The 27,079-nt window shown below is 42.6% G+C and overlaps 2 protein-coding genes across 2 annotated transcripts; both read right to left on the reverse strand.

Moving 5' to 3' along the window:
* Positions 1–222: 222 nt before the first annotated feature.
* LOC121178122 lies at positions 223–3,841 on the reverse strand. The gene is made up of 6 exons (XM_041032646.1): positions 3,458–3,841; positions 3,027–3,131; positions 2,473–2,603; positions 2,154–2,315; positions 1,830–2,056; positions 223–952 (listed from the first exon to the last, which is right to left on the reverse strand). The coding sequence occupies exons 1-6, from the start codon at positions 3,522–3,524 to the stop codon at positions 850–852; spliced, it is 795 nt and encodes a 264-aa protein (XP_040888580.1). The 5' UTR covers positions 3,525–3,841; the 3' UTR covers positions 223–849.
* Positions 3,842–5,899: 2,058 nt separating this feature from the next.
* LOC121178229 (FERM and PDZ domain-containing protein 4-like) lies at positions 5,900–26,302 on the reverse strand. The gene is made up of 16 exons (XM_041032792.1): positions 26,256–26,302; positions 24,941–25,063; positions 20,823–20,974; positions 19,762–19,864; positions 18,774–18,819; positions 17,364–17,468; positions 17,033–17,140; positions 16,318–16,449; positions 15,299–15,418; positions 14,728–14,864; positions 13,952–14,078; positions 11,949–12,038; positions 11,602–11,784; positions 11,300–11,438; positions 9,713–10,735; positions 5,900–9,273 (listed from the first exon to the last, which is right to left on the reverse strand). The coding sequence occupies exons 1-16, from the start codon at positions 26,300–26,302 to the stop codon at positions 5,900–5,902; spliced, it is 6,009 nt and encodes a 2,002-aa protein (XP_040888726.1).
* Between the last annotated feature and the right edge of the window lie 777 nt (positions 26,303–27,079).

The following is a 27,079-nucleotide window of genomic DNA, read 5'->3' on the forward strand; positions in this document are numbered from 1 at the left end:
CCGGCCATGAAATGCAAACTACAAACTTTGAGTACCTGACAACTACAGCACAGCATAAAGATAAAATCTCCATACAGGAAAGTTGCAGAGGTTGTGTCTGCTGTTAACTCTACACACATACAGGGGCTTTTAAGCAGTGGACTACATGGAGAAGAAAAAACTAAACTGTATACAGTGAGGCCATAGCACAAAGGAGAACAAACTTCTCTGCAGTACAAAGTGGTGACTTTATTTAAATTAGGGTCTATTTTATCGAACATTTTCAAGTTTTCAGGACAAAACGCAACAGTGCAATCAGTGACGGAGACAATTCTCTATGAAGACAAACAAAGTCAACAAAGGCCACAGATTCAAGTATAGTGAACAGCCATAAGGACATATATACATACACGCCCATACAAAGCAACAGAAAAGGCCTTTGTATACTTCTTACGTTTCAAACGGTCAAAACAAAGATTATTCTATACAAATTCCTAAAAATATACAAAAAAATGAATTCCACTGGCCTGAACAACATTTCTCACAATGTAAATGCTCGATGAAAAAGAAAGCATGGTTTTGTAATAAGGCTGTGTGTAAATTAATGCTGTCCAGTTGACGTTGGATTAAATAAGAGGTTTTAATGCATTATCAACCTGGTAAAAAGCGGCTCTATTTACCTCTTTAAACCTGCATTATCTGGCACTTATTACATTGGCAGTTGCTACCCTGCCCTTTGGAAGAATACTGTAGTGGTTTTACAAACAAACACTACCATGTATGTTTTTTGGCCCTTTATCACACCTAAATCATTTAGGTCATCTATGAAGCACACTTCTCACTTGGGTATAAGTTAGATTGTTCGTCATGTTATTTTGTATCCAAGGAGGAGTCATCTGCACATCCCATAATTCTTTGCAACTCCTGAATACAGGGAAGAATTGACTGGCTGTGCAGCTGAGCCATCTCCAGCCTGGAAAGAAACAGAAGAGTGATTAGACAGGTTTCCCCTAAAAACAAGCTCAATGATACTGAACTGAGGCTTACCAATAAAACACTAGACAGCTGGTTAAGTTAATGATAACCCTGTGAGTATGAGAGTATCTATGCCTCATATCTTATCAAGAGGCTGCGTAATTAGCTGCAGCATAAAGCAGATCTGTAGCTGATGACTTAACTATAGCAGCTACTTTAGCACATAAGCAATCATCATTTTTAGGCTGTACTGAATCTTACTTTAGCTGCTAAAAAAAAAAAAAAAAAAATCAAGATGGCTAATAAATATAATACACTAACAGATTTCATGCATCACCGTGACACCTGAAGTAAACACCTGGGTGGTGAAGAAAGCAAAGAGACATCAGCAAAGAGAACGCAAACGACTGTGTATCAGATGTACCACAGCTTGAACTGTAAGTTTGCTGGAAGATCTTTCTGCCCTTTTGCGGTCAAAAACGCTGAACGCAAAATCGAAATATTTATTCAGGTAAAGTTCGCCGTAGCCTCGTGTCCCTCGGTTTGACCTACTTTGTTTTAAAAATCAGGTTATTGTGCAGAGGGATGTGGGAACCGTCTTACTGACTTTGTGGAATACCAAAAATACTTTAGTATCGTGACCACACTGTGACCTTTGAAACGCATGAATCAGGCCGAAACAATGAATTAAATGACACCATGAACATACACGCCCAAAGAAAAACCTGAACTATACTAAGGTTATTCAGGAGGTGTTTGTGAGATTATTTCCTTATGTTTCCTTAACTTGATCTCAGATTTCTGAACACATAATTAGTGTGCATTATGGCACACAGACTTTGTGATTACTGTTTATCTGAAAACTAAGGCGTTACCTTCTGAGCAGCTCGCGTCCTCTGTTGGGTTCGGGGTGGTAGTGCTGGAGAGCAGTAAGGCCGTGAGCTGTCAGAATGCTGTAACACTGTTCTCGTAGAGCGTTGTGGTTCGCTGTATCCCACTGTGGCAGCTCGCTGGTGTAGCGCCACGCCATCAGTGTGTGCTCCAACACAGCGTCCCACTCTTTGTTCCGCAGAAGAACCTGGCCCCACTCCTGACACGAAACCTGAGGCGGAGGATAAGAAGGTGACAAATCAGTACAACACAATGAAACACTCAGCTCACAGAGACACAGAGGGGTATCCTCCTATCCTGATACTCACTTTGAATGCCACCAGGTGAGGATATGCCTTCCTGTAGCAGTGAGCATCCCTATTGGAGCCAAACCGTGAGTAGGGTATGGACCTGTAAACATTTGCCTTCTTTAGTTGCAAGTCTTCCTGGAGATACTTCAGGTCTGAGGCCAGGATCCTGGGCTCTTGACTCTAGGATGCAATACATCACATTTCAGGTTATATCATATACAGTGAAGGCATGGATCTGGTTTGCCTGTGTATTTTACCAGGTATACAGAACATTGAGATGATTAGTGTTTAATGCTATCTTTTAAATATAGTCATGTGAAATAGCTAAGATAAATACCTGTTCGACTAAGATGAGGGATCTGATTAACTGCACAAGCTGCTGTTTGGGGAGCGGCATATGGTGCTCGTCCATCTTCTCACACTGCTCCTCTATTCTCCCACTCCACAGCCCACCAAAGGGCAAGTTCACTGCAAAAAAACAAAAACATAAGGGATTTGATTTGGACAATTAACCGACAGGAGGAAACTAACAGTCACTGAGTGGGTTCAATTTCCACTAACAAAAGAAAATGGGGCTAGTCATCAGCTGGTAAGTAGTCCTATTAAAGAAATGTTCTTTTTACAGAATAGGACCAGAGCAGAACAGCTTTTATTGCTCTGAACACTACTTTTATTTAATTTATTTAGCAATAAACCGTCAGTTTCCTTAACACTGAAAGGAAAGAGAAACTGGAGAGGTAGGAAACACTGAAAACCACCATTCTGCACACCCTTTCTGCTCTCATACTAGCTTTCTTCTTCCATCTGCCTCCTACAAAGTCAGCTCATAAAACCAAGCCCAGATTAGTTTCGCAGGTGTATATATATGGCTTTATTTAGCTTTTAACTTACATGACTGCACAGGCCTCGTGTTTGCAGCTGCATTTCTCCCCCTTGGAAGTGGAGATGGAGACAAACGAGCACTTAAAATTTCTAAATAGGACCTCCTCATCCGAGCTGTAAAAAATAAATGAAACAAAAATTAAAACGTGGTGTTTGGGTGACAGTAAATCGTCTTAATATTTCCATTAATGTCTCATGCTGCAGAGCAAAAGGCGCATCACAGAAACCCACTGTGAAATGCATAATAATGTAAATTATTTAAAAGTTAATGCAGCTGTGAAAGTTAGTGTTAATTATTTAACCTAAAGGACTTTTAACACAGGGGGCGCGCTTATGATAACATTAGCATGATAGCAAATTGGCGCCTCCAGTACAAAGAACAGATATTAAAGCAGAGTTTGAAGTCAAAATAAAAAAAAACTGTCAGATTTCAGCCTTACCTGCAATTTTTGGCTGCGGAGCAGGTATTTCCACCAAGGCACGTCGCGGCTGGCACACAGCTGCCATTGTGACCGATCTAATGAGTTAAGATACGGAGCTAACTACCTGCTAGCAGCCCGTGACGCTACTGTTAGCTGAACTTTAAACCCCACAGGGTGCCCAACAATAACTTTTCCACGGCAGCGGTTAGCTTCAGCCGAGGGACTCCGCCGTCTGCAGCTCCTTCAACGGCGCCCGTGCAGTTTTCCAGCTCCCTAATATCCACTCCAAAAAAAAAAAACACACAGACTTGCTTGAGTTTAACTAAGCGCTAAATCTCCGTGCACCGGAGCTTGCAACCGGACAGGACTTAGGAAGAAACTAACAACTTTTGTCCGCGACACCGCCAGCACAATGCTGCCGAGGCGCGCGACACGAGTTGCCGCGCGGGCGTGGTTTGCCTCATGCACGGAGCCGATTGGTTAACGTCGATGCGTACGTACAACAGGCGCCCAATATGCAAATAAGGTGGCCACCGTCCTCCCCCCACATCTCTGCTGCCTGGGAAAACGCTCTCTCTCTCTCTCTCTCTCTCTCTCTCTCTCTCTCTCTCTCTCTCTCTCACACACACACACACACACACACACACACACACACACACACACACACACACACACACCATGTTCAGTATCAACTGATTTATGGTGCCATCGGATCACTTGACATGGACAGGACAGAAGATGTTCATTTTTCATGTGCACATGAATCCTAATCTGCAGCAGCTACGCTCATTCTCTCCTATACGAATCTTAATATTACAACAAAAAAATATGAACTCACCTATTGTTAATATTTTATTATTATACTCACCTGTTCTTGGCAGTGTCATTCTCTAATTTCAGTGTTGGCTCACTGGACTGGATCAAGCCAAACTGCAGGAGGTTGTTGTGAACCCTTGAAATGCTCAAAGGAACAGTAAAAGGCACCTTAAAACTTCCTCTGTCGTCTAAGCAGACATCTGGCACTAGATACACATCTGGCACTAGATAAACATATGACACAAGAAAAAAATGGTCAAATATATGTGCATGTTGTATTGACGATGAAAACTGAATGGCTCACTGGCTCATAACCACGAATGTTTGTGTGAAAAACATCAAAATGAATTCTTCCACAACATGCATTACATTGACATGAGGGCTTTGATGCAACAGAGAGCAATAGTCTTATGAAACCAGCATTCAAATTATTGGCTGTTTTATTTTATTCTAAGATGAAGCAACACTGAGAACACACCAGTTATGATTCAGTGTTACAGTGAAGCATTCAAAGCAAAAGACACAACAATATCTGTAAAATGTATTTTAATAGATTGGTGTATTACTGAAAAAAAAACAACAAGAATTTAGTTTCTTGTCAAGAGACATAACTGCATCTTGGTACATGGTGTGGAATAATAAATCATTCAAGCACAGAACTTATTCCAAAACAGATGATAATAAAACACAAAAAAATAAAAATAATCAGATATAATTAACACAGTTGTCAGTCTGAAATATTTCTTAACAAATTAATATGTTTGCTAAATAGTTAATATTATAGTATTGTTATAACTTTATATACTTTGAGGGATGGTTAATAGTTTACTTTTCATTATTCTTATCTGAAAATAATCTGGATGATAAAATATGAAGCAGTGGGAAATACAGTGCAATTTTAGCGTCCCTGTATTTTCAACATCTCTAACAATTATTCCTTCCATCTTGCAAAGAGAAAAAAAAACTGCACTATAACGCAACAGGGTCGAAAACAGTTCACTTTTACAGTCATTCAGAAATTTAGCATTCATATTTAGCATGTGAATAAAATAATAGCGACAATTTCCTCACTGGACTTACAGTGGCACATTTTATTTAGATTCCTACATGTAAATTATTATAATTACAGTTATAAATATCTGTAGTAAAACTGCACTTTGACTGATTGAACTGAAAGTGAATTCCCTCCAGCTCTGTACAATATTAGAGCAAAATTAAGCTAAATACTCAATGGCTTCTTGAAACTGCTACAGCAAATAATATAATTTTATAGTATTTATGTACATTATATACATTTTTTAACATAACTTACATAATGCACAGGTAAAAGGGTATCTATTAGGTACATATTATATTACAAAGGTCTGCGACAGTATGGCTTTGTAAATATACATTACAATATTGTGATCAGAAAAAGCAAGTGCAGTCAGGTCAGACTGCCTTTCAGCATCTTACACATCACTTCAGTTTGAGTGCTCTGTAACTTTAATGGTAGATCTAACTGCAACAAATCCAACACTTTTTTATTGATTCTGATATGGAGACTGTCCAGACCTAATATGAAAAATATATGACTCCTTCAGCAGACTTAAAGACAGACTTCTGCTGACTGTGTAGGCCACACTAAAGCATAAGGAGCAGCCTCTACTTGCTAAGCAGCGTTTTAAGGGAGCGAGTGAGTGCGTTAGCAATGGCCGACATGGTACTGGAGTGGCGGACCAGGGCTTTCACGCTGTGCTCCCCCGGTGCTCCCACGGTGGCGGCCTCAGCCGCCTTGAGCAAGCAGATATAGTTCATAACAACCTCATCGACTTTTGCCACAACCTCTCTCTGTTGGTGTGAGGCTGAGGCTCCTAGCCCCTTAACCAGACACATACAGGCTTCACAGAGACAGCACAGCACCTGGAAGCTACAAGTTACAGCCAGCAGCATCTCCTCAGGACTACCATGAGCCTGTGCCATCCTCCGGCATGCCCTGCCTAACTCTTTTGACTCGACAGAGAGGAGCTGCTTGTACTGGGATACATCCTGGATCGGCATCTGGGCTCCACGGTCACACCGACCTACGCTGGATCTCACCAGTGCGATGAGCTCACTGGCATCACGGCGGACATCAGTGAAGCCAGATGGGAAACCATACATTCTGTCCTTGAGTGCGTTGATTCGTGCAAGACGGTCACTAAAGCTCATGTTATTGAGGACCTCCCCATACAGCTGCTCCCCAGCTGCATCCACCGCTGAGCCACAGGGCAATATGGCTGATGCAGAGGCACCATTGTTATCAATATCATTCCCACCACGGCTTCGCCTGGGCCTCTCCCACTCAATCTCATCGTCTTCACCCTCACTCTTACGTTTAAAGAAACAATAGCTAAAAGGCCCATTGCATCTCCAGGGACTGGTGTCCAGTTTTTGAGAGCCCTTCATGTGTTTAGCATCTTTCTGCAGTGGAAATGCCACAGATGCCCTTCTACTGTCTACCCTACTGCCTGTGGACCAGCATGTGGTGTGGGAAGATACAGAGCCTTGGGAATAGCTCTTGGACAGCCGCTTCCTTGTTGGCCTTCGCTGGACTTTGGTCTCACCTTGCTGGGGCACAGACGGCAACAAGGGCTGCTGGCTCCGGCTCCGAGTGGGCTTATCAAACAGAACTTCCACACTGCCAGAACTGGCAGTCACATTGCTGGAGCTGCGTTTGAGCTCCCGGCCCCTTTGCAGGTTATTGCCGAAGGGATTTGTCTGTGGGGTAATAGCCTGAATGTGGTTCTGATTCTGCCGGGACTGGATCGAATGGATGGAATCCTGTGTGAATCCTGAGTTGCTGGAGCTAGTGTTGGCTTGCACAGGTAGGGACAAAGGAAGAGGAGGAGGTGGGGGTGGTGGTGGAGGAGGTGGAGATTGTGGGTTGGGAGTGGGAGATGTAATGCAAGCTCTGCCAGTAGATGCCTGCCTGATAAAAGCTGATGGGTGGTCTCCCCTCCCTAATGAAATGGTGTTGAGGTCTGCTCGTTGAGCACTTACACTGGGGGCAGCAGAGAAAGACAGAGAGTCATTAGGATGAGGATGAGAAGACTGACGAACCACGTGCTTTGCCCTCAGGTCTGATTTTAACCAGTCCTCTGTGCTGCCACTCGGTTGGCTCCTTGACCGAGGTGGGGGGCGGTTAGTGGTACCCATGCCATCGCGGTTTCCACCTGTGATGAATCCCCCATCACGGCTGATACTGCCCTCAGTCTTATACAGTGGCAGGAAGTGCTCTGAGTCCATACCACTCCTCTCTAGCTCACTTTCCAGGCCAGAGAAGGAGCTTCGCCTCTCGGCAGCAGCTGGCCTAAAATCTAGACTGTCATTCGGTCTGTGAGCGTGCATGTCAGGACTTCTCTTGAGCTTTGCAGGAAGCGTGGCCGAATGGTATGAGCGTGGATTTTTATTTGCCAGCTGCATGGCTGCTGCATTAGAAGTTACTAAATTTGGGCTGAGAAATGGGGATGATATGGAGGAAGGCATACATGGGCAGCGAGCAATCGTGTTCCCTCTATTCTTAACCATTTCAACAAGCTGAGGGTTGCTAGTGATAAAGCGCCTGGTGTCCTTTTTCACTGCCCCTCCCATGCCTGCACTGTGCAGCTTCCCTCCCTGATGCATCTGGCTGACTGTTAGATAGTTTATCAGCTGTCTGTAGGCCTCACTGCCTTCCTTCTGGTTCAGCCCCTTAAAACAGGCCTGTTGTTTGGCATGCAGATCATTGTGGGGCTTCTTGGTTCCAGTACCTGTGCTCTCTTTATGCTTTGACGGTGTGGCTGAGGAGGGGCGCCCTGGTTCAGCCCCCGTAGCAGGAGGGTGAATGTTGGGTAGCATTTTCCGAAGGAGGGCAGGGTCTGCATGAGGGTGGAGGTCTTTTCCCTGAGTGCCCTGGCCAGGGATGCTGTGAGGGATTCCAGGTTTGTTATCGTCATAGTTTAGCACCCTGAGTAATGAGGAAGAGGAACTGGAAAGTGGGTGCCTTTGCAAATGGTGGTGTTTTGATTCAACCGCACCAGGGCCAAGTGGTGAGTCGGTTGGGGTGGCACAGGCACTGCTGTTCGTGCTGCCACCAGCGTCCAGCGATGAGCACAGAGAACCCTGCAGTGAACTGTGGGCTTCTCCCTGCAAACTTGAAATCCTTTTTGCGAGATGGTACTCACACAACCGCGCTACACTCTGCTGTCTAGAAATCGGCTGATGGTCGCTTTGTATGTCTGATCCCTGGTCCGACCCCCCTGATCTGGATTTTTTAGCTGGAGACAGCAATGACGCTACAACCAGATGCTCATCTTGCTCAACAGTCGCAGCTCCATTCTCTGCACCACAGTCCCCCAAGTTTACAACATCTAACAGGCGATCAGAGGTAGAAGAAGGAGGGCGGGGAATTCTGTGATGGTCACGGGGGAGACTGTTCACTCCGAGGCCCTCACCTACAGAATTTTCTGCCAAAAAAGAATTCTGTCTGCCTTGATTTTCCCGTCTCTCACAGAAAGAAGTGCGCTGCTCCAAGTCGAGATGGCTGCGACTGCCACCACTCTCACCTCGATGCCCTTCCCTTGTGCTGAAGGTGTTATACTTCCCACTGGAGTCTGCAGACTTTTTGTGATGCTTGCCTCCGGGTGTGGTGGAACTTGGGCGCTGCAGAGTGGAGGAGAGGTTGGTCTGGGACCTCACCTCTAAGCTGTCCGGCCCTGATGATGCGGTGTCCAACAGGGGGCTCCGTCTGGGAGGAACTGCTGGAGGCTGAAGGTGCCGTGTTGGACTGAGGGGTTTCTTCTGTATTGTTCCTCCTGTACTGGGTGAAACAGGGAATTCAGTTTTCTCCTCAAGTAAAGGTTGGTATCCTTCCCTTGTGGCCACCAGAAGACGCATGTGGCTCTCGCTGAGCCTGTGAGTAGCAGCCAGTTCAGAGATTTCTGTCATCTCGGAGGAGTTGGTCTCATTGCCAGAATCTGAGGAAGACTCTGGGCTGAAGCCTCGAGATGTGTAAACACCTAAAATATAAGAGATACAAAGTTAAATATGGGTCATTCAAGTAAAAGTTAACTATAGTTAAATCCATTGTCCACTGTATTCAAACAGAGCTATGACAAGATTTACAATTACTGAGAAGGCACATTATTCAAATGGTCTCTGTTCTGCTGCTGTGAATGTGATCTGGGAGTTTGCTAAGCCAAAGAGGGGAAGAGAACACAGAAAATTAAAGAAACAAATTACCTGAAGACAAAAAGAGCAAATGGTTACAATCCAATCATTTCAAACTCTTTCTTTGATAAAACACATTTTTAGTGGTCTATAAAATAAGAGAATAAAACACTGCACACTGGGACACAGGATTTATTTAGGGTCAGGTAAGCTGAGTGAAAAAGTCTAAACAGAGTCAGAAATTATGGTGATCAAACATTACTGTGCTTGTATTAGTATTCAACAGACCTGGATTGTTACTGTTGGGTGGTGGTGGGGGAGGCCGCTGTTCAGAGACAGACAGAGCCTCCAGTGCCTGTAGAGTATTCATGACCGCGTTTTCCAGCTTTCTCTCCCCTCCCCTGCTCCCTTCCCCCTCCCCATGTGTGGGAATGGCATCAATTAATGACACTGGGATATCGTCATTGTCATGTGTGCTTAGTGGCCTTCCCTCGGGTGCTGTGTCCTCATCTGAACTGTCCCGAAAACCTGGCGGCGGAGCTGCAATTGCAAGGTTGAGCGTCTGCAGCAGTGTGTCGTCTTCATCTTCGTCAACACCATCGTCTCCCTCGGGAGGAGGGAGTGACGTCAGGTCAATGATATCATCGGTAGAACCAGAAAGGGTGAGGAAGGTAGCTTTGCCAGCTGCCATGGCTAACCCTCCGCCTTGGTTACCACAGTGTTCATCTCCACCTCCTCTGTCATCACCCACTGGCGTCCCCCCGGTGGAGTCTTCTTCGCAGGAAGCATCGTCGTCATCCTCTGCATCATCCGTTGTGTCACGGTAAAACAGATCCCTTAGCAGTGGCTCCTCACCACCTTCCTCACTTATAATGTTACTGTAGACATGTGTCAGACCACTGAACTGAAACGGCACCCTGTCCTGTGGCCGAAAGTCCGTGTTGTTGTGAAAGTAGGGCGGTCTGTGCTCAGGTACCTCAGGGCTCTCCAACAGTCTTTCATAGCCTAAGTTCTTAGCTTTGTTCAAGGGTTGGTCTCCCCCAAAAATAAATGACACTTTGGCACTCCGAGGTGAGTCTTGAGATTTGTGTCTAGTCGCAGGGGGAAGAGGAGGGGGCAACGGACTTCTCCGTGTCCCAAGGTCTCTGTCGGGGTTTTGAGGTTCATGGAAGTAAGAAGAGATACTGTTTTCTCTCTGCCCATTGTCTGAATACTCAGAGTCCCTGTCGTAGCCCTCTCCCTGTCTGGGTGATGGCTCCTCATTGTCCCCCAAAGACGTGCTGTATGGCCACTCCAGGACACGATCCTGACCTGCAGACAGCAACAATACAAGGTTTTATTACTTTTTATATTTTATGTTGATTAAACTTTAAAGACTTTTGTGCTCTTCTTCAAGGCTGCTGTTTTGTGCTGCACTGTAAAACATACATTACATACATACATACATTCAATCCAGCCTTCAGTCCTTCTCTTTCAAAATGTGCCAGTGAGAGAATTAATCAACTTCCTTACTTGTTTTAATGGTTTGCATGTTGAGTATTCACAGAGATCATAATGCTTGTTTCTACAGCATTCATTAAACAAATGAAACTGCACATTTTGAAAAAAAATCATAAAAAATAATAAAGAAAAAAATAATTACACCTGTTTCAAGAAAAGATTTAAATACTGACTGTAAACTTTGAAATGTGAATGACTTCTTTTTATATTTGTTTTGTCCAAACACACCAGATGTTCAAATGCCCTTCACACATTATTTTATTGAATTAAAAAAAAAACTAAACAGAAAAAAAAAATCTGAAAAAATTACCCAATATTTTTAATCTATATAACATTATATGCACACAGACGTGGACACAGTTTATAGTTACTCACTGGCATCATCCCCTCCAGTGCTGTTGCAGTGGGCCATGCTGAAGATGGATCTCCGTGAGTCCACTAGGAGGCGATAGTAGCCTGCTGTTAGACAGGCCAGGTTCATCGCATCACTCGACTCCATGATCAGAGTGATGGGCTGTAAAAACAAATAAGTACAGGAGGAAAGTAAAGACGGAAGGCCAGTGTAAAGAGGGAAAAGAAAGAAAAAAGAAAGACAGGATAACCAACAGATGATATAAATTAAAAGTATAAAAGTAATGCTGGGTGATGTTTCTGCTTTCAGACAGAAACATACTCACCCTGACATCCAGAACATGCAGCTCCAGCCGGACGTTGGTCTCATCCTCAGTGAGGATCTCGATGCGGTTGACGTGGCTGAAGTCGGCCAATAGGGCCACTAGGTTGGTGCGGGCGTTGATAACATGACTGATGCCGTAACGTGGACCCACTAACAGCGTCACATCTGTCTGCTTCTCCCCTTGCTACAGAAAGTAGAGTGTGTGCATTAGATGCTTAAAAGTGACTCAAAGCCTAGTCAGCCATGTTGAACTTTTGTCCTGAAAGGTTTTTATCAATGGCAGAGTTTTACCAAACTCAAGTTTCCTCTCAAACTTTTACAAATCCTTTCCAGAACTAATGGCCTTACCAAAAGTATTGATTTGAACTCCCTCCCTCCATACAGTCTGAGTTCACTGAGGTACCTCAGGTAATGCACCTTGGCCTGCAAAGCAGTCAGCTGCAGAGACAGAAGTGAGACATTAGTAAGCATCTAAAACGAAATCACTTCAGCCTGAACAGATGCATTTGTCTTCTAATGTCAGGATGTAAAGCACTCTCAAGTCATTTTGATCTGGGCCACTGATTTTCCATTCTATCCCATCATATCGTTTAAATCTGATCAAAATCCGGAGAGCTGCTCCGCTGCAGTGCTCTTTATGGCTTGCTTGTGTGGATGTGTTTCTTTCCAGCCCTTCAGGGTCAATGGGATTTTTAAAATTCAAACATGAAAGCTCCTAAAGTATGTCTGTTTTAAAGTACAGATGCTTCCACTGCCATGAGACATGTATATGTCCAATTGGCATATTAAAAAAAAAAGAAAAAGGGTTTTAATTTTCCTATATTTTAGTACCACATGCTCAGGCAAGGCAATGGATTTATACAGCAACAGCAGCTAAATAAAAATAACAGTGTATATGTGTCACACATCACACCAACTTTACAACCTATAATATTATTACTTAGAATATTCATCAGACTTATGTGGTGAACTATATCTACTCTACATTCCCCTGATGTTGCACCTAAATTTAAGAATACAGCCCACAGTATTATTCAGTAATATTTTACCTCACTATCAGTCTCAAAAACAAAAGGCTAATGGGATGTCTGACCTTGCTAGCTGAAACCAGACATTGGCATTAAAAAATAATTTTTGTCTTTATGAAATTCTCGCTCGGCCTTAACCACAGCCCTTTCACAGAACTGGGTGAGCGGGATCTTTTGATGAGGGCTGAGTGATAACTTCAGGACTGTAATGAGAAAGCTGATTTGGAGCATCAGTGTTTTGAATTACATGTCAGTTCACTGGTGCTGCCTGGGTGTATTTCTCCCTGGAAATCAACAGCCACTGTGAATACAAATCATTAACCTGCACATTACACTGCTCAGGCTTGAAGGGAAGAGATCAATACCCCTCTATTCTGACTGACATTTTATAGATATGTATATACACACACGTGGAGTCCACATGAGAAGATGATGATGATTAAACTGAGCACAGAGCATTGCTTATTTGCTTACCAACGACTGAGTGCTGTTGCCCAAATGTTCAGCTTTATTTCTCAGAGACAGCATAACTTGTAAATATTTTTCAGAATTTATCAACCATTTTATTTTCTTGTAAACCTCTTTATTCTTCAGCCATTCACATTAGAGCTCAGCTTGTTTTAACATCATTTGCCAAAAATCAGATCAGATAACTTTAAACATTCTCTTATGTGTGATAATATATGTGATATAATTTAGTGCATAAGGGTTTTGTGGAAACTCCGACGGATGTTGTGGCTCAAGCATTTTAAACTTTTTCCCTTATTATGCAGCTATGAGATGTAAAACACACTCAGTTGAAAATAATTTGTGTCTTCTCTAAAACTAAAATAGCACCCTCCTTTACCTGCAGCTAAACTCATTTGCATGACAGCTGATAGCAAACCAGAACTAAAGCTGAAGACGTCACACAGGTTAATTCTGTTTTGGTGTTCTGCTGAGTTACATGTGTCAAAGTGAACATAGGTGCTCAAGAATGTACAGACCAACAGCTGGTCGTATTATCAAAACACAAAGAGCTAAAAAGTTCAGCTGAAGTTGGGTCAGTGGCCCCAGACTGGGACATGTGTGTGTGAATATAAATACCTTATTATGCACACAGTTTGAAAATGCATTTCACTTGTTATTCACATTATCATTCAAGGTCTGGCTCGACAAAGGGTCTTAGGTTGACAAGGGTGAGAACCTTTACAAGGTTGAGCGCTGCTGCGATGCTATTTTAAGGTATTGCATCAGAAAGCAGAGAGACGGTGTGTTTGTGCACATATGTGTGTGTCAGAACTTTATTAACAAGGGCAAAGAAAGACATAGAGAGCTGCTTACTTTTTTCCCTGGAGGCACGAGGTTCTGGTTGGTTTTGAGGATGTGTGTCAGAGCCTTCTTGATGTTTTTCTCCTTCATGCTGGACAGCACAGCGGGAGGCAGGAACAGCGACAGACCCCACTCCTTTCTGTTGAGAGGAGACTGATTTACGTAAAAAGTCCCCCTTGGAAATAAGTACTTCAAAAGGACTTAGAAAATCCTCTCTCAGAAAATTGGCAAGCCATGGTGATAATATTGTGAACAGAATATTAATTTTCCATTAAATTTGTTTTACTAATATATTTTATTTTAGTTCCATAATTCCTTTGGCATATTCAAACACCATGTTCATTCAGATTAAGGCATAATAGTTAAAGCGACTATCTGTACACGTCTCAAATGAGAAGTCTGGACTTCTCATTTCGTTCAAACCTATCACTGAATCACTGAATGCCACAAATTCTCACTCGAATGTGCAACATTTAAACAAATCTGTTTGGTACGAGTGATTCTTGCATGAGGCTTGGTGTTTGGAGGCTTTGCTGACATTTCTGCACATGATGTGATTCAATTGTTTAACCAGAAAACGGGTGTCTCCAGCCAAGGAGGGAAGATATGACAATGAATTAATGAATCCCTGACAAACTTCTGTAAAGTCAAACTTTTAGAAAAAAATTCAGTCTATCATTATTATTGAAGGAGCAGCTCCAGGCTGTACAACAGTTTAACATTCCAGATCATGTTAGTAGTGTCAAAAACACACACGTACCCACCACTACAGTCGCACACAAACTTACTGGATGTATTTAAGGGAGACCTTCTGGCTCTGTCTGGTTGTCATGGTGAGGATGTACATCTGCAACGCAGCCAATCGCAGCGCAGCGTCGTATTTCAGCTCCGGGCCGAATCGTTCCAACACCACATCGTTGCAACTCTACGGCAAAGGCAAAGTTTTTTGCCTTGTGAAGAGCTTTCCATTTCTCCACAGAGCAATCTGAGCAGCAATGCATCCCCGCTGAGTTGAAATAAGTTGTTCTCAACCTTTGTGACTTGAGATTCCTTCAAAGGGATACAGTTTCCAGTCCCCGATGAGGGACTCAGAGGCACAAAATGGTGAACTCTGACAAGAACAGATGATTAGCTTTCCTTCTCTCAGGCTATTTCACTTGACTGATTATCAAACAATCCTATGGGGAAGCAATTTAATGTTTTACAGAGACAAGAGTGGGTTTATTTGAGGACTTTATTTGCAAACGAGGATTTTGTCTCAAAAGGATTATAATCTAGTAATTCTGTCAACAAAACAATTTACACTTGATTCCATTATTCACTTAACTTTGGCTTTTACACTGTTTGACAAGTACTCACCTGCACATAGAGGTATTCAAATGCCACAGCGTCTCTCCGGAGTAGCTCCACGGGGTCCCTGGGCACGAAGCTGATTCTAAAGAAACACTTCATCTTGTCAGAGCCGGACCTCTGGGTCACCTGGGGTCACGGAGGCAGGAGGCCGCAAAGGAGTGAAATAAAAAGAGAAGGGGCAGTAAACAGAAGGTCACTATTTTTTAAAATAATTCAGCTGAATTGTTAATTTGTGCTTATTGTTTCAATAAGGTGCATTCAGAATCATTAACAGTTATTCATAGCAGTAAAAGAAGTACAAGTATTAGGCTGTTATAAGTAGTAGCAGCAGTAGCCAGTCATAGTGGTAGTGGTGGTAGTAGTAGCATTGATAGGATTAGGTGCACTAGCTGTAAGATTGGCTTTGGTACAGTGGAAGAAGCAGCAGTATTGGTTGCTTCTCCCCTCTTCTCATTATTTATCTTGTGCCTCCTCAGATTTGTTTTGCGACCCCTTTGGGGAGGTCACCCTGGTTTGATATTGTTTAATGTCGTCATCAGCACCATAGTTCATTAAAATGCAATCCCCCATACACCTGTCACAAAGACTGACACTCAGGTGTATTACAGTATAGTGTATGTTTTATCAAGCAGGCTGGAGAAGAATGACTCTTACACATTCATTTGCCACTGTGTGTGCCACATGCAAAACTTCACATCTGATCTGTGTGGCATGAATATTAAAACTATCCTCTTGTGATCCCGCAACCTCATTAGAATGTAGCGGGCACTGTGAATGAACGTGTGTGTGTGGTGTTTGTGCAATTGCGGGCTGTGTGAGTGTGTGCGTGTGGGAGGATAGGTGTAATGTGAGCTGTCGCCCCTGCTGTGCCACTGCTGATAAATGACACTGGGGTCCAAATGCTGCTTGAATACTGAGCAGGAATGTGAGTGTGCAAGTTGGTGTGTGTGTGTGTGTGTGTGTGTGTTTGTGCCACAGACAGAAAAGGAGACAAAGAAAGTGAATGAAAAGGAAACATCTCCTACCTGAGTAAGCATCTCCTGTTCATGCAGAAGATGCAGTTTGCTTCCAGAGCCTTCTGTCCTCTGCTCCAACATGAGGGAGAAGTGCTCGATGCATTTGATTGACAGCTTCTCTTGCAGGGTCAGGATCACATCCTGAAATTAAAAATAAATAAATAAATAAAACTAGTTGCAGAGTTTCTTAATAGTGCTGACATTCCTCCAGTGTACAAGAAATTACAGGAAAATGTGAAAGAGTATCTGCTTTTATAATCAAATTACGCTTCTTTATATACAGTTGCCCTCTGCATCAAGAGCAACAACAGCAGTGACCAATGCATCTTAGAGCGAAGAAGACAAAATCAATTTTATCAATCAATATTAGACTAAATTACCTATTAAGGAAACATTATTTGCAGCAAAGAAGGGGAAAGGAAGTGACTATGCTCTTTTGCTTCTTAAACTACACACTGAGAGCCACAGTGGATCACAAATGAATTAGAATCAACAGGTCAGAAAAATAAGAACATGCTCTTTGTCATCTTGGCTGAATAAACAAACAAATGAAACTCAAAAAGTGATTTAATTTCATGCTCTGTGTGAGTGTATCAAGACACACTAATTTGCACCCTAAATGAATTTCTCCCCTTATAATTATAGACGTTGCAGAGACTGCTAACTTTGCGGAGTGTGCCTTAAGGGGTGGAACACACACACACACACACACACACACACAGACCTTGATAGAGGTACTGCTGTCGAAGCGAAAAGATTTTGTCTGCCCGTTCTCCAGGTAGACCTTCAGGACATTTGGCATGAACAGAAGAGAATTGTCCTTCACCGGGTTCTGCAAAGGAGGGAAATGATCAGTCCTTTCATTCTGTGCATGTGTGTTCACCTTAACAGAAAACAGGTTTAACACGTGAAACAAATTCATGAAAGTGTCTTGTGATTTTCTTATCTATCACACTGAAGTGTCTGTCTTCTGTGGTAAGTGGCAACCATCTGGCATTGCCTATATAGGTCATACATAAGCGTGTGTGTGTGTGTGTGTGTGTGGTAGAACTGACTGGAACCTGGCCGTTTATAATGACCTCCTCTGCAAAGCGCACTTTGACCGGATTGGACTTGAGCATGGCTTTTTTGGCTGCACTGATGAACGCTGATTTAGGGGACTAAGAGGCAAGCATCCAAAAAGAGAGACGAAGAGAGAGAGAGAGAGGGAGAGGGAGACAGAGACAGGGAAAGAGGAAGAAAGAGACAGACAGATGGAGGGAGAGAAATAACAAGAAGCATAAACACATGCTCAAATGAAGAGAAATAGACAAGTTTCCAGCACATTAGCTCTACATGTAATAATAGAAAATAATAATAAAACACCAACACAGTCACCTTGGATTTACTGAAATTGGGAAAAAGCAAACAGCGTGTGACCAATTTTTTTTTTTTCCGGTTACCAGAAACACAATCCTGGTGCAACGCAACACAAACTTAAAAAGAACAGGTGCAAAAGTGCAGGACGAACAGAGTCAGCTGGAGGAATACAGAACCATCGTCTCGTCCCCTGGTGCTTTCTGTGCTTGTCCAGTTGACTCAGAGTAAACCACAGCGCCCCTGACAACAGCAGCTGACGAAACATTCTCACTTCTAACTCCATTTTGTTTCTGCTCTGCAGCTTTTGATCATATTGATCTCCAACAACGTCTTGACCTTCTAAACTGTACCTGACAAACCAATGCTTTGATGAAACAGCTGTTGACAGCTGTTAATAGAACATGTGAATGAAAAAGCTCTGTGCTCAATGGCACAGAAGAATAAGATATATAAACGGTAATTCACAGTACGTAAGTAGGATCAATCCATTGCTGGTCTTGGCCTTTTAATGGGATTTGTTGAAAATAAGAAAAATACAGAATATCACCAGTCTTATCCCTTAAGTGCAGGAGAGAGTTTAAGAGGCCTGAAGGACAGACCAGGCCTGCTTTAAACTGAGAGAAAATTGGAAGTAAAAGCTGCAAATCTGCAGCTCACCAAATACGATTTCAAGGGCAGAATGTGTCCTTCATGGAGCTGAATTTATTTTTCAGGATAAAAGTTGTGAGAATTCCGATGAACCCTTGCAATAACAACATCCCTGGGATGAGACCCAGGACGTTACTCATCATCGTGACCACGTTCTTTTTCCCGAACATTATATAAATCAATTGATGTGACAAATTAACTTCTAAAAATACAAGCTATAGCACTTTCAAATATTCAAATACTGCAAATGAATGGATTGTTCAGTGTAAATGGGGCCTACAAGGAAATAAAGAGGGTAAAAGGAGGCAAAGAAAACACTGTATTCAGAGAAACGAGTATATACAGAGTAAATGTTCTCGCAGACGTCAAATTTCATATCAGCACTTTTTGGATAATTATGTCTGATACATACAGTCCAAGCAATAAAAAAGGCTATTTGTAAGCGCTGATCTACTCACAGGATACGGCTGAACAACAGTCAACATGATGGATTCTTTGCAGCTCCTGAAACAAGAACACAGCAAATCACCGAGTCAACAAAACCATCACAAAACGACAATCGCAATGAACAACAATGTCGGATGAACAACAGGAACTTGATTAGCTTTGGTGAAATGGAATGAGATGCCTCTGGCATTCACCACTTACAAGAAGACGCAGTTAAAACTAAAATCACGCACACACACACGCACATACACACACACACAAACACACACACACATCCAGTCATTAGTTTCCCATTTAAAAAATGTGACAGCATTTCCTGCAAACTCAAACATGATTTGAGTCATGGTAAACTGCGTACATGGAAATCATGGAAGTAGTAAAATGCTTTTAAAGATTCTTATTAATTCTGAATATCTATTATGTTTGTGTGATGAGCAGAACTGTATTAACTAAGCATTAAGCAGATGAGTGGAAAGCATCACTAATACTTGGCAAGAACTCCATCAGAGTAACACATAGCTTTGTGAAATTAATGATTTTAAAAGCAAATGAATGATAATGACACTGTTTAATTGTGACTTTGTCTTTTGTTGTATCTGTTGCTATGATTACTGTTGAACCAGCCATTTATAATGTTTCAAAGTGGTTTAATTGGAATATAAAGTTAATTTATCTTAATATTACTTGGACATTTTGAGATTTCTGCCTCTGACAGTATAATACAGTTGGAATGACACATAACACCGATGTGTCACTCCAGAAACAGCATCCCTGTTACTCTGAGAAATGCACAAATCTCACTGACAACTATTTTCATAGGCAATACATCATTGGTAAAAAGTAGAACAATATGTGTTTTTGTAATGCGAGTGAACTGGTCCTGTAAATTTCAGGTATCAGTAACCTACAGTGAAGGTTTTTGGTCAGACTGTTGTGTATTTCTCGACCTACACTGAACTATTACAGTTATTATTGATTCTGACAGATCACGGTGTCTACCTGACGAGGTCGATGACTCGTTCTCTGGGAGCTGAGCTGACAGGTTCATCGTTGATCATGATGATCTCATCGCCCGGCAACAGCTTCCCCTCTGATGGACCACCTACACACACACACACACACACACACACACACACACACACACACACACACACACACACACACACACACACACACACACACACACACACACACACACACACACACACAGAAATAAATGCAAATCGCTGCTCTATCAAAGCAACGGGTAGAATGTTTTTGTCTTTCAACCAAAAACTATGAATGAATCAGTGTGTGAAAAATGTGACTGTGTGCATATAAACGTGTTGGTGTACAGTTAATTTGTAAACGCATCTAATTTGTTGGTGTATTTTTGCTTCCTGTCTTATATGAAATAGGTTTGGGCATTAATCTACTGCAGTGTCTTCAGTCACGTATATCCCCTTCCTTAGCCAACCACTATAAATAGAATATTCATTAGTTCAATTGTCTGCTTGGAATTCAGAGCTGATTGATTATTGAGAAGCCTAATCACTGCGTGTGTCTGTGCAGCCACTGGAGCCGACGGCTGATCGGAGCCTGTAAGCAGTGGTTTGGCAGTAATTTGGCAATCAGCCAATCAACCAAAATAAACAACACTTCCAGGAAAAACATGAATTTGTGTTCATTTTCCTTCTCGCATGGGTCAGTGCTGCTCACTTGTTCAATCACAGGCTAGAGGATCCAACAGCCTGCACAGTTTACTTTTAAACAATCATTACAGCAACTGTTTGCACTGATTAGCACACTTCAAATGGTGAGGAGGAACTAATGAAATCACTCAGTTAAGTCTTTTCAACATTCTGATTTATATACTCTACTAGCTAGATAAATAAATAAACAAATAAATAAAAATTTAGAATGTCAGCACAATGTCTTTCTACACATTTCAAAATGAGGATGCTTGTTTTTTTCTTCCTTTTCTAAACCTGAGAAATGTGCACTGTATGAAACAATAATTCAGCATCAGGTATATGATTTGAAGCCGAACACCTCTGCAGACAGCAGAGCGTGACACCCACCTGGTGTGACAGAGCGGACCACCACTGGTTTCTCACTGCCTGCCACGAAGCCAAAGCCCAGGACAGGGTCCCGTGTCATCTCCACCAGGCGAGGGGCGGGGGGGACCCCATCCAGGTGAACCTCCTCCAGGGAGCTGCTCTGGGACACTTGGCTGGAAAATAACGTAAAGGAGGAACATAGTGAATAACAACCCAAATATCTATTCAGTCAAAGAAATAAAGAGAACAAGGACGTCATACAGATGACTTTGACTTTGGCTCACTTACAGTACAGTCCCGACAATTTGCTGCCAACTTAGTCAGAGTCATGTACAATGACTCAGCAAATAGTGAAAAGACATGTTGCTGGTAATAGGCACAGTGCTACAGGGATCAAACCTGTCCCACAGGTTAAAAGAGGGTCTCTTAAAGAATATGATGAAGTGCACATTAAAATTCGATCAATGAATTCAGTCCTAGAGTAGAAATAGTTTTAACCTGGATAGATATCATTAAACTTGGAATGAATGATTTGAGCTGTGCGATCAGCTGTTCATAAATCAGAGTCCTGGCACAGGTTTGGTCATTAGCACTACATTTTATGCTTGAGAGCCACTTATAAAAGACAGCACAGGCCCTGCATTTATAAAATGCCTGGAATTTTCAATCTGGAACCAATTTACCTCTTACATTCACACAAAAATCTGCGGACTATTCCAAATAAAAGTGTACTGATCGTTTAATCAAGTCACAATTACTCATTTTTAATGTGTGGAGGACGAGCACAGCTACTTTTATATGTGATCTATAAAGGTCATTTCTCCTTCAATAATTTGAAGGGTGCTGTTCTTAGTTAGCTCTGCATTCAGCTTTAAATAGTTAAGGTTAGATGTAAGTCTCAGGATCAGCAAAGACACCTGTGTTTTTAATGACATTTCCAGGGTACACTGGAAATCTTTTATTGGTAACTTTTAGGCTCACTGCTCTGCTCTGGGCCGTTTCTTTAGATTTATCAACAGTCATTTTTATCTATGTGGGTGTAATCCGCAAACCCCCGAGGCTGTTGGTTTTTCAGCTTTATGCTTAGGTGGATAAAGTCATATAAATAGTGATGTACAGCCAGAGAAGGAAAGCAGGAAGTTTCCAGCTGAGCAAATGTGACTGCATTTCAGCCTTTTGAAGTTACCATTCTTTGTTTTAGTTTTCCTGCAGCATCTCGTGTAGCTTTCACCTTGTGTACTCTTTCTGAGGTAGACTCACAATAAAAGATGGTGGCAATTTTATGAGAATTGTCGGTGGTTATATGGGGCAACCAACATTTAATGCAACTTTAATGTTGGTAAACACTGGTGAGGTTTCACATTGTCTTTTTCTCAGCCTAATTGCAAGTCACTTAGGATGAGAGCACCACTAAAATGTAAATGTACCATATTAAATTAAAGCTCCCTGCTTGCTGAACCTCAGACGTCTGTCTCGAGCGGGACACTGAGAATGCAGAGTGCCTGTTAATTAAGAGGTGAAATACACTTTCAGGAGGGTTAACTCGTTCTCTCTCTGTCTCTATTTCTCCCTCCCTCCCTCGCTATTTCACAGCTTAAAAAGCTCCCTTGGCAGCCGTTGCTTCCTCTCTGCACATAAAGTCCTGTGCAGGGTGTTTATTGTTACCTGGCCAACATCCATCCCATCATTGTCTGACTCCTTACAGCAGCGAATATGAATTTCCAGTCACATATGTTTTGTTTATTTGCAAATGCTTCTGAGACTGTGCCACTACATGATTATGGCATCACTCATTAAACTAATTTCTTTATTTATAACATATCTTTTTTTTTAGATTAATAAATGACCTGTGTGGCTCTTTCGAAGCATATTTACCGACTTATCACAACATATATATATATATACCTGCAGCGCCGCCTAAATCTGGCCTGATGATGAAGCATGTTCCAACCATACAGGATGCAACTTTATCTCCAGCCAATCCGGATCAGTCTCAATCTCTCCCCCACCTCCCTCCTTCTTTCCCTCTTACGCTTTCTCATTCTCTCTGCCTCTCATTATCGCATTGCTCTGTATTGTACATACGGCGCAGAAATCTCAAACTAAATCTGTCTGTAATGAAGCATGTTCCAATCTGGGATGCCGGCTCATCTTCCCCGTCAGGGTCGGTGGGGTTTAATCCCACAGGAGGGCAGGGAGAGGATGTCAGAGGGTCAGGGTAAAGCTGAAAACAAAAGGTCAAATCCTGGTGTTGCTGCTAGTCATGGAAGAATGGAATACAGCACGCACACTCTTATTTTCACACTGATGGTCCAGAATCACATCCCATACCACTACTGATGTTAGATGTCCACATTTAACAACATTTTGTAGTCAGGTACTGACAAATGTGGTAAGAATAGAGTTACACAACAAGCTTCACAAACCCTAACCTAGTCCTGGCAAGCAGGCAAGACTTTAACTGTGCACACAAGTACGGCTAAATTTGAAGATATAAAGCATGAGATGATATTATTTTGTCGACTCCCGGATATCTTCAATCCCCTGTTCCATTTCAACTGAGATAACTATCTCCTCTTTGATATCTCTCTCCAATCCGGAAAATGCTGCAAATCAGTGATCAGGACTGATTCATGACAATATTGGATTTGCAGGAGGTGAGTTTGATTTTTCAGGTATTTAACTCTGGTGTCAGTCCAGGCAGAGCCCTGCACAACACCACTGACAACTACAGCACTGGGAGTATTTGCCCTTTCCTCACTAAGGGGGGGCAGCCCAGGGGCTAAAAGCTCCTCCTCTACCACATGCATTGCTCACACATACATCAAAGACGAAATACAAGGGCCCAGTGTTGGGTGGAGCAACAGCACATATTTCAGGGACTTTAAAAGCTTATGCAGAGAGTAGCATTCAGAAACCTGCAAGATCATGTTAGGTAAGGTTAGGAGAGTTATCTGTCCAATACAGTTAAATCAGTCATTGGCTTTTCTCACTCTCTTTCCCTCTCTCTTTTTTCCTTTCTCTGTCTCACAGAAATCCAATTGTGACACTCAATCACCTCCTCTAAAGCCATCAGCTTTTCTCTGGGAACAAAGCCACAACGCCAGAACTGTCATCCTCCTCATATCTGACTCCCCCATCGTGAGGAGAGAGGAGGGGGAGAATTTAATAGGAGAGTGACAAAAAGCAGGAAAGGAAAGGGACAGAAAAGACAAGAGATAAAAGTTACAGAAATAAAAGGAGAGAAAGTGAAAGAAGGGAAGAATAAAAATGTATGAAATGGGAGAATATAAGGTAGGAAAGGGAAAAGAAAGCAGGGTTAGGGAGTCTGTGGGGTTAAAAGATGTATTTGCAACCTGTCAGGCCACAACTCTTCTCTTGACAGGATGAGATTCCCAAAAGCATGTTCACAAGAAGATTCATTATTGTTCAATTACTTGAAAGGCAATATAAAGGAGGAAGCCATTTAGGGGTGAAGAGAGGAGAGTGGAGAAAAAATGAAAACAAAAGTGGTAAATACAGTGAGAGAAGATAAAGAGAGGAAATATAAAGAAGAATGAAAAGGGCAGAGGAAACATAAGAAGTGGAAGAAAATAAGGACAACATACATTAAGCAGCAGCAGTGGTCAGTGCTGATCACCACCATACAAGCACAATAATTAAGTTGTGAAAACCGGTTCTATTCATACTGACAGAGAAGTCAGAGATCAGCAGAGAGCTGCTCTGACAGTATTTACATGTAGCTCCCTGCCAAACTTCAACGCAAGTCAAACTCTTTAGACAGACAGCAGGGGCTGCACATACAGGTAGAATGCAGAATTAACTGGACACTTTTTGTCCGTGTGGGGAGGAAGAGGGACATGGGACAATAACGACGACACTGGCTCATGAAAGTGCTTTAACTCTGTTTGCTGTGACATGATAACCTACACTTGGAAATCTGAAACCCTTAGAGACCTGCCTTATGAGGCCCATTCTCTATGACTCATAACCTCAGCAAACTGACATAAATACATCCAGTGGTTTGCCATGATGTAACCAGATGTGACTGTGGAAACTGTGTGCTATTTGCATGATTGTGCATGCACAGATTTCACATATAAAAGAGCATGCATGCTTGTATTTCTGATCATACATACTTGGTGAGGCAGTCCCGGCCCTCTCTGCTGCTGTTCATGCTGTCCCAGCTGTAAGGAGGCCCTTGCAGTCCACCCCATGAGCCTGGTCCAGGGGGTGGCCAGCCTGACGTTTTGTTCTTATGGCTGAAATGAAAAGGGCAGGAAAATAAGCTTGATCATCACGTTTATGTGAAGAAATGTGTGTTTGTCAAAGTAAGCAATTTAGTCTCAGATTCATTCTCAAATACATTTTTATTCTAAAAACAAGACTGTTTCTAAGAAGTAAACTAAATCCACTTGATCCAGGTGTAGTTTCACTTGTGTTGGGGAAATATAGAGAAACCAGGGCCAGTATCTTAACTCAAGTTAGAGAAAACCTGGTAAGATGAAAATGAAAAAAACAAAAATTCCTCTACTCCACCTGCAGACTGTCACCTGTTCTAAGAAATCAATGATTTAAAAGCCTTTACTGCTGGTTCAGACAGACAGTGTTGTAGAGCTGCACAGAGCTTAAGATGCCGAGCACAGCTTTTGTATCTGTATTTACATATTTCAAGAGTTAAATAATTTAATAATTCTTGCTCTCTGGATTAAGATACCCAGAGACACTCTGTACAACTCTGTTTGGATTACTCTCACTCCAATTAGTGTGACTCCTTGTGTCACAGTGTATGGCTCGCTGTATAAAATAGCACTGCTTAGTGCAGTCGACCACAGTCAAGTAATGGCACCATCGGCTCCATAGACAGGCAATCAATGGCTGCATGTACAATCAGTGCTGCGGTACTTGCTCCGCAAAAGTGTATGTGTGCAGCGAGGAAAAGCACTGATGTGACAGCTGATTCGCTTATTGCAGATTATGCTAACAATGTCACAGAGGATTTCAGGGGAGCGGGAATGGAGAGGGGCAAAGGGAGGAGATGGGAGGAGAGAGTATCTCTGATGTGGCACCTCAGCATGAACTATGGTCAAATGTTCATTAAATAATGGTTGGACAGAGTTGAACACACTGTCCTCGTGAAGTCTTCTTTGTCTCACATGCTACAGTGACCAATCATGCAGAGACCATAAAGCACACACACCGTAACGCCCCACAGAAATAATCACAAATGCAACACTAGAGACCATCTCGCGACAGGATCACACCAGCCGTGACGCCTGTCAACATGCCGACGTTCCAACACGAGCATATTCTCTCAGCGTGTGACGCCATGTTGCAGGATGTCACAAGTTACAGTTTCTGCTCTTTGACCTTTGCCACTGAAAAGAGTGAAAGGGCCCAAATGATCTGTCACCAGTCATAGGAAGAATTCTTAAAATAGATGAAAATGCATACTAGATGAGGACGTCGTCGCCGTAAGAATCCAGCCGATCGATTCCCATATTGTGCTGTTGATGGGCTGAATGCATCAGTCAGTCATGCCATAGCTCACAGTGTGTGAAAATGAGAATTATTCTTAGATTAAAAGCTCCACTGGAGAACAGTAAGGCCGCTGGTGAGAGTGTCAGACACTCTCAGTCATCCTGCTGATCAGTTTGTCATGAAGAAGAAGAAAAAAGAAAAAGAAGTTTATCAATGATACTTTTTCATTTGTCTGAAGAAGTACACATAGCAGCTGATATTCAAGTCATCCTCAGAAGCAACAGATCCATTTCAGCACTCTTGGGCTTTCGAGTTCCACTCCTCTCGATTCTGTTGCCATCCACAGATTTCATTCAGACACTTGAGTTTCTGCTGATCTTCAGTCATCCGAAAGAAAAACAGATCCACCGCCACTTCAGAATCCCAATCAGAGGCTCTTGTGCCCAAAATACACAGAGGCTGTGGTGTTAACGGCCGTGCAGATCTCCAGTGTGTAGCCAGACATTCATCTGTGTTTGTCATTGTGCTGCTGCTGAGAGCAGCTTTGGTCCAAACTGAACTAAACTGCCGTGGCCTCGCCTCCTTTATCCCATAATCCCTCTCATCACAGAGAAAACAAATCCACGCTGTGTGTGCGTATGTATGTGTGAGAATGAGTATTTGTGTGTGTGCATGACAGAGAGAGAGAGAGAGTGGGAGAGCTGGAGCGTGTGCAACTGTGCATGTATATGGGAGGATGTGTGTGTCAGTGTGTGTGTGGAGTAAGAGGATTTTCAGAGGACAACAACGTGTATGGA

This window comes from Toxotes jaculatrix, chromosome 24, assembly GCF_017976425.1.
Source record: "Toxotes jaculatrix isolate fToxJac2 chromosome 24, fToxJac2.pri, whole genome shotgun sequence".
NCBI classification, from domain to species: Eukaryota; Metazoa; Chordata; class Actinopteri; family Toxotidae; genus Toxotes; species Toxotes jaculatrix.

Bases quoted from the DNA above. Each gene is read 5' to 3' on its own strand.
- LOC121178122 (XM_041032646.1), bottom strand. From the start codon at position 3,524: ATGGCAGCTGTGTGCCAGCCGCGACGTGCCTTGGTGGAAATACCTGCT. The intron at 2,604-3,026 runs GTAAGTTAAAAG...GTTTTTTTGCAG, and splicing joins CACGAGGCCTGTGCAGTCAT to TGAACTTGCCCTTTGGTGGG. The intron at 2,316-2,472 runs GTATTTATCTTA...ATTGCATCCTAG, and splicing joins CCCTCATCTTAGTCGAACAG to AGTCAAGAGCCCAGGATCCT.
- LOC121178229 (XM_041032792.1), bottom strand. From the start codon at position 26,302: ATGGGAATCGATCGGCTGGATTCTTACGGCGACGACGTCCTCATCTA. The intron at 19,865-20,822 runs GTGGGTGTCACG...GTGTGTGTGTAG, and splicing joins GGTCCGCTCTGTCACACCAG to GTGGTCCATCAGAGGGGAAG. The intron at 17,141-17,363 runs GTCAGTTCTACC...CCTCCTTTGCAG, and splicing joins TTATAAACGGCCAGGTTCCA to AACCCGGTGAAGGACAATTC.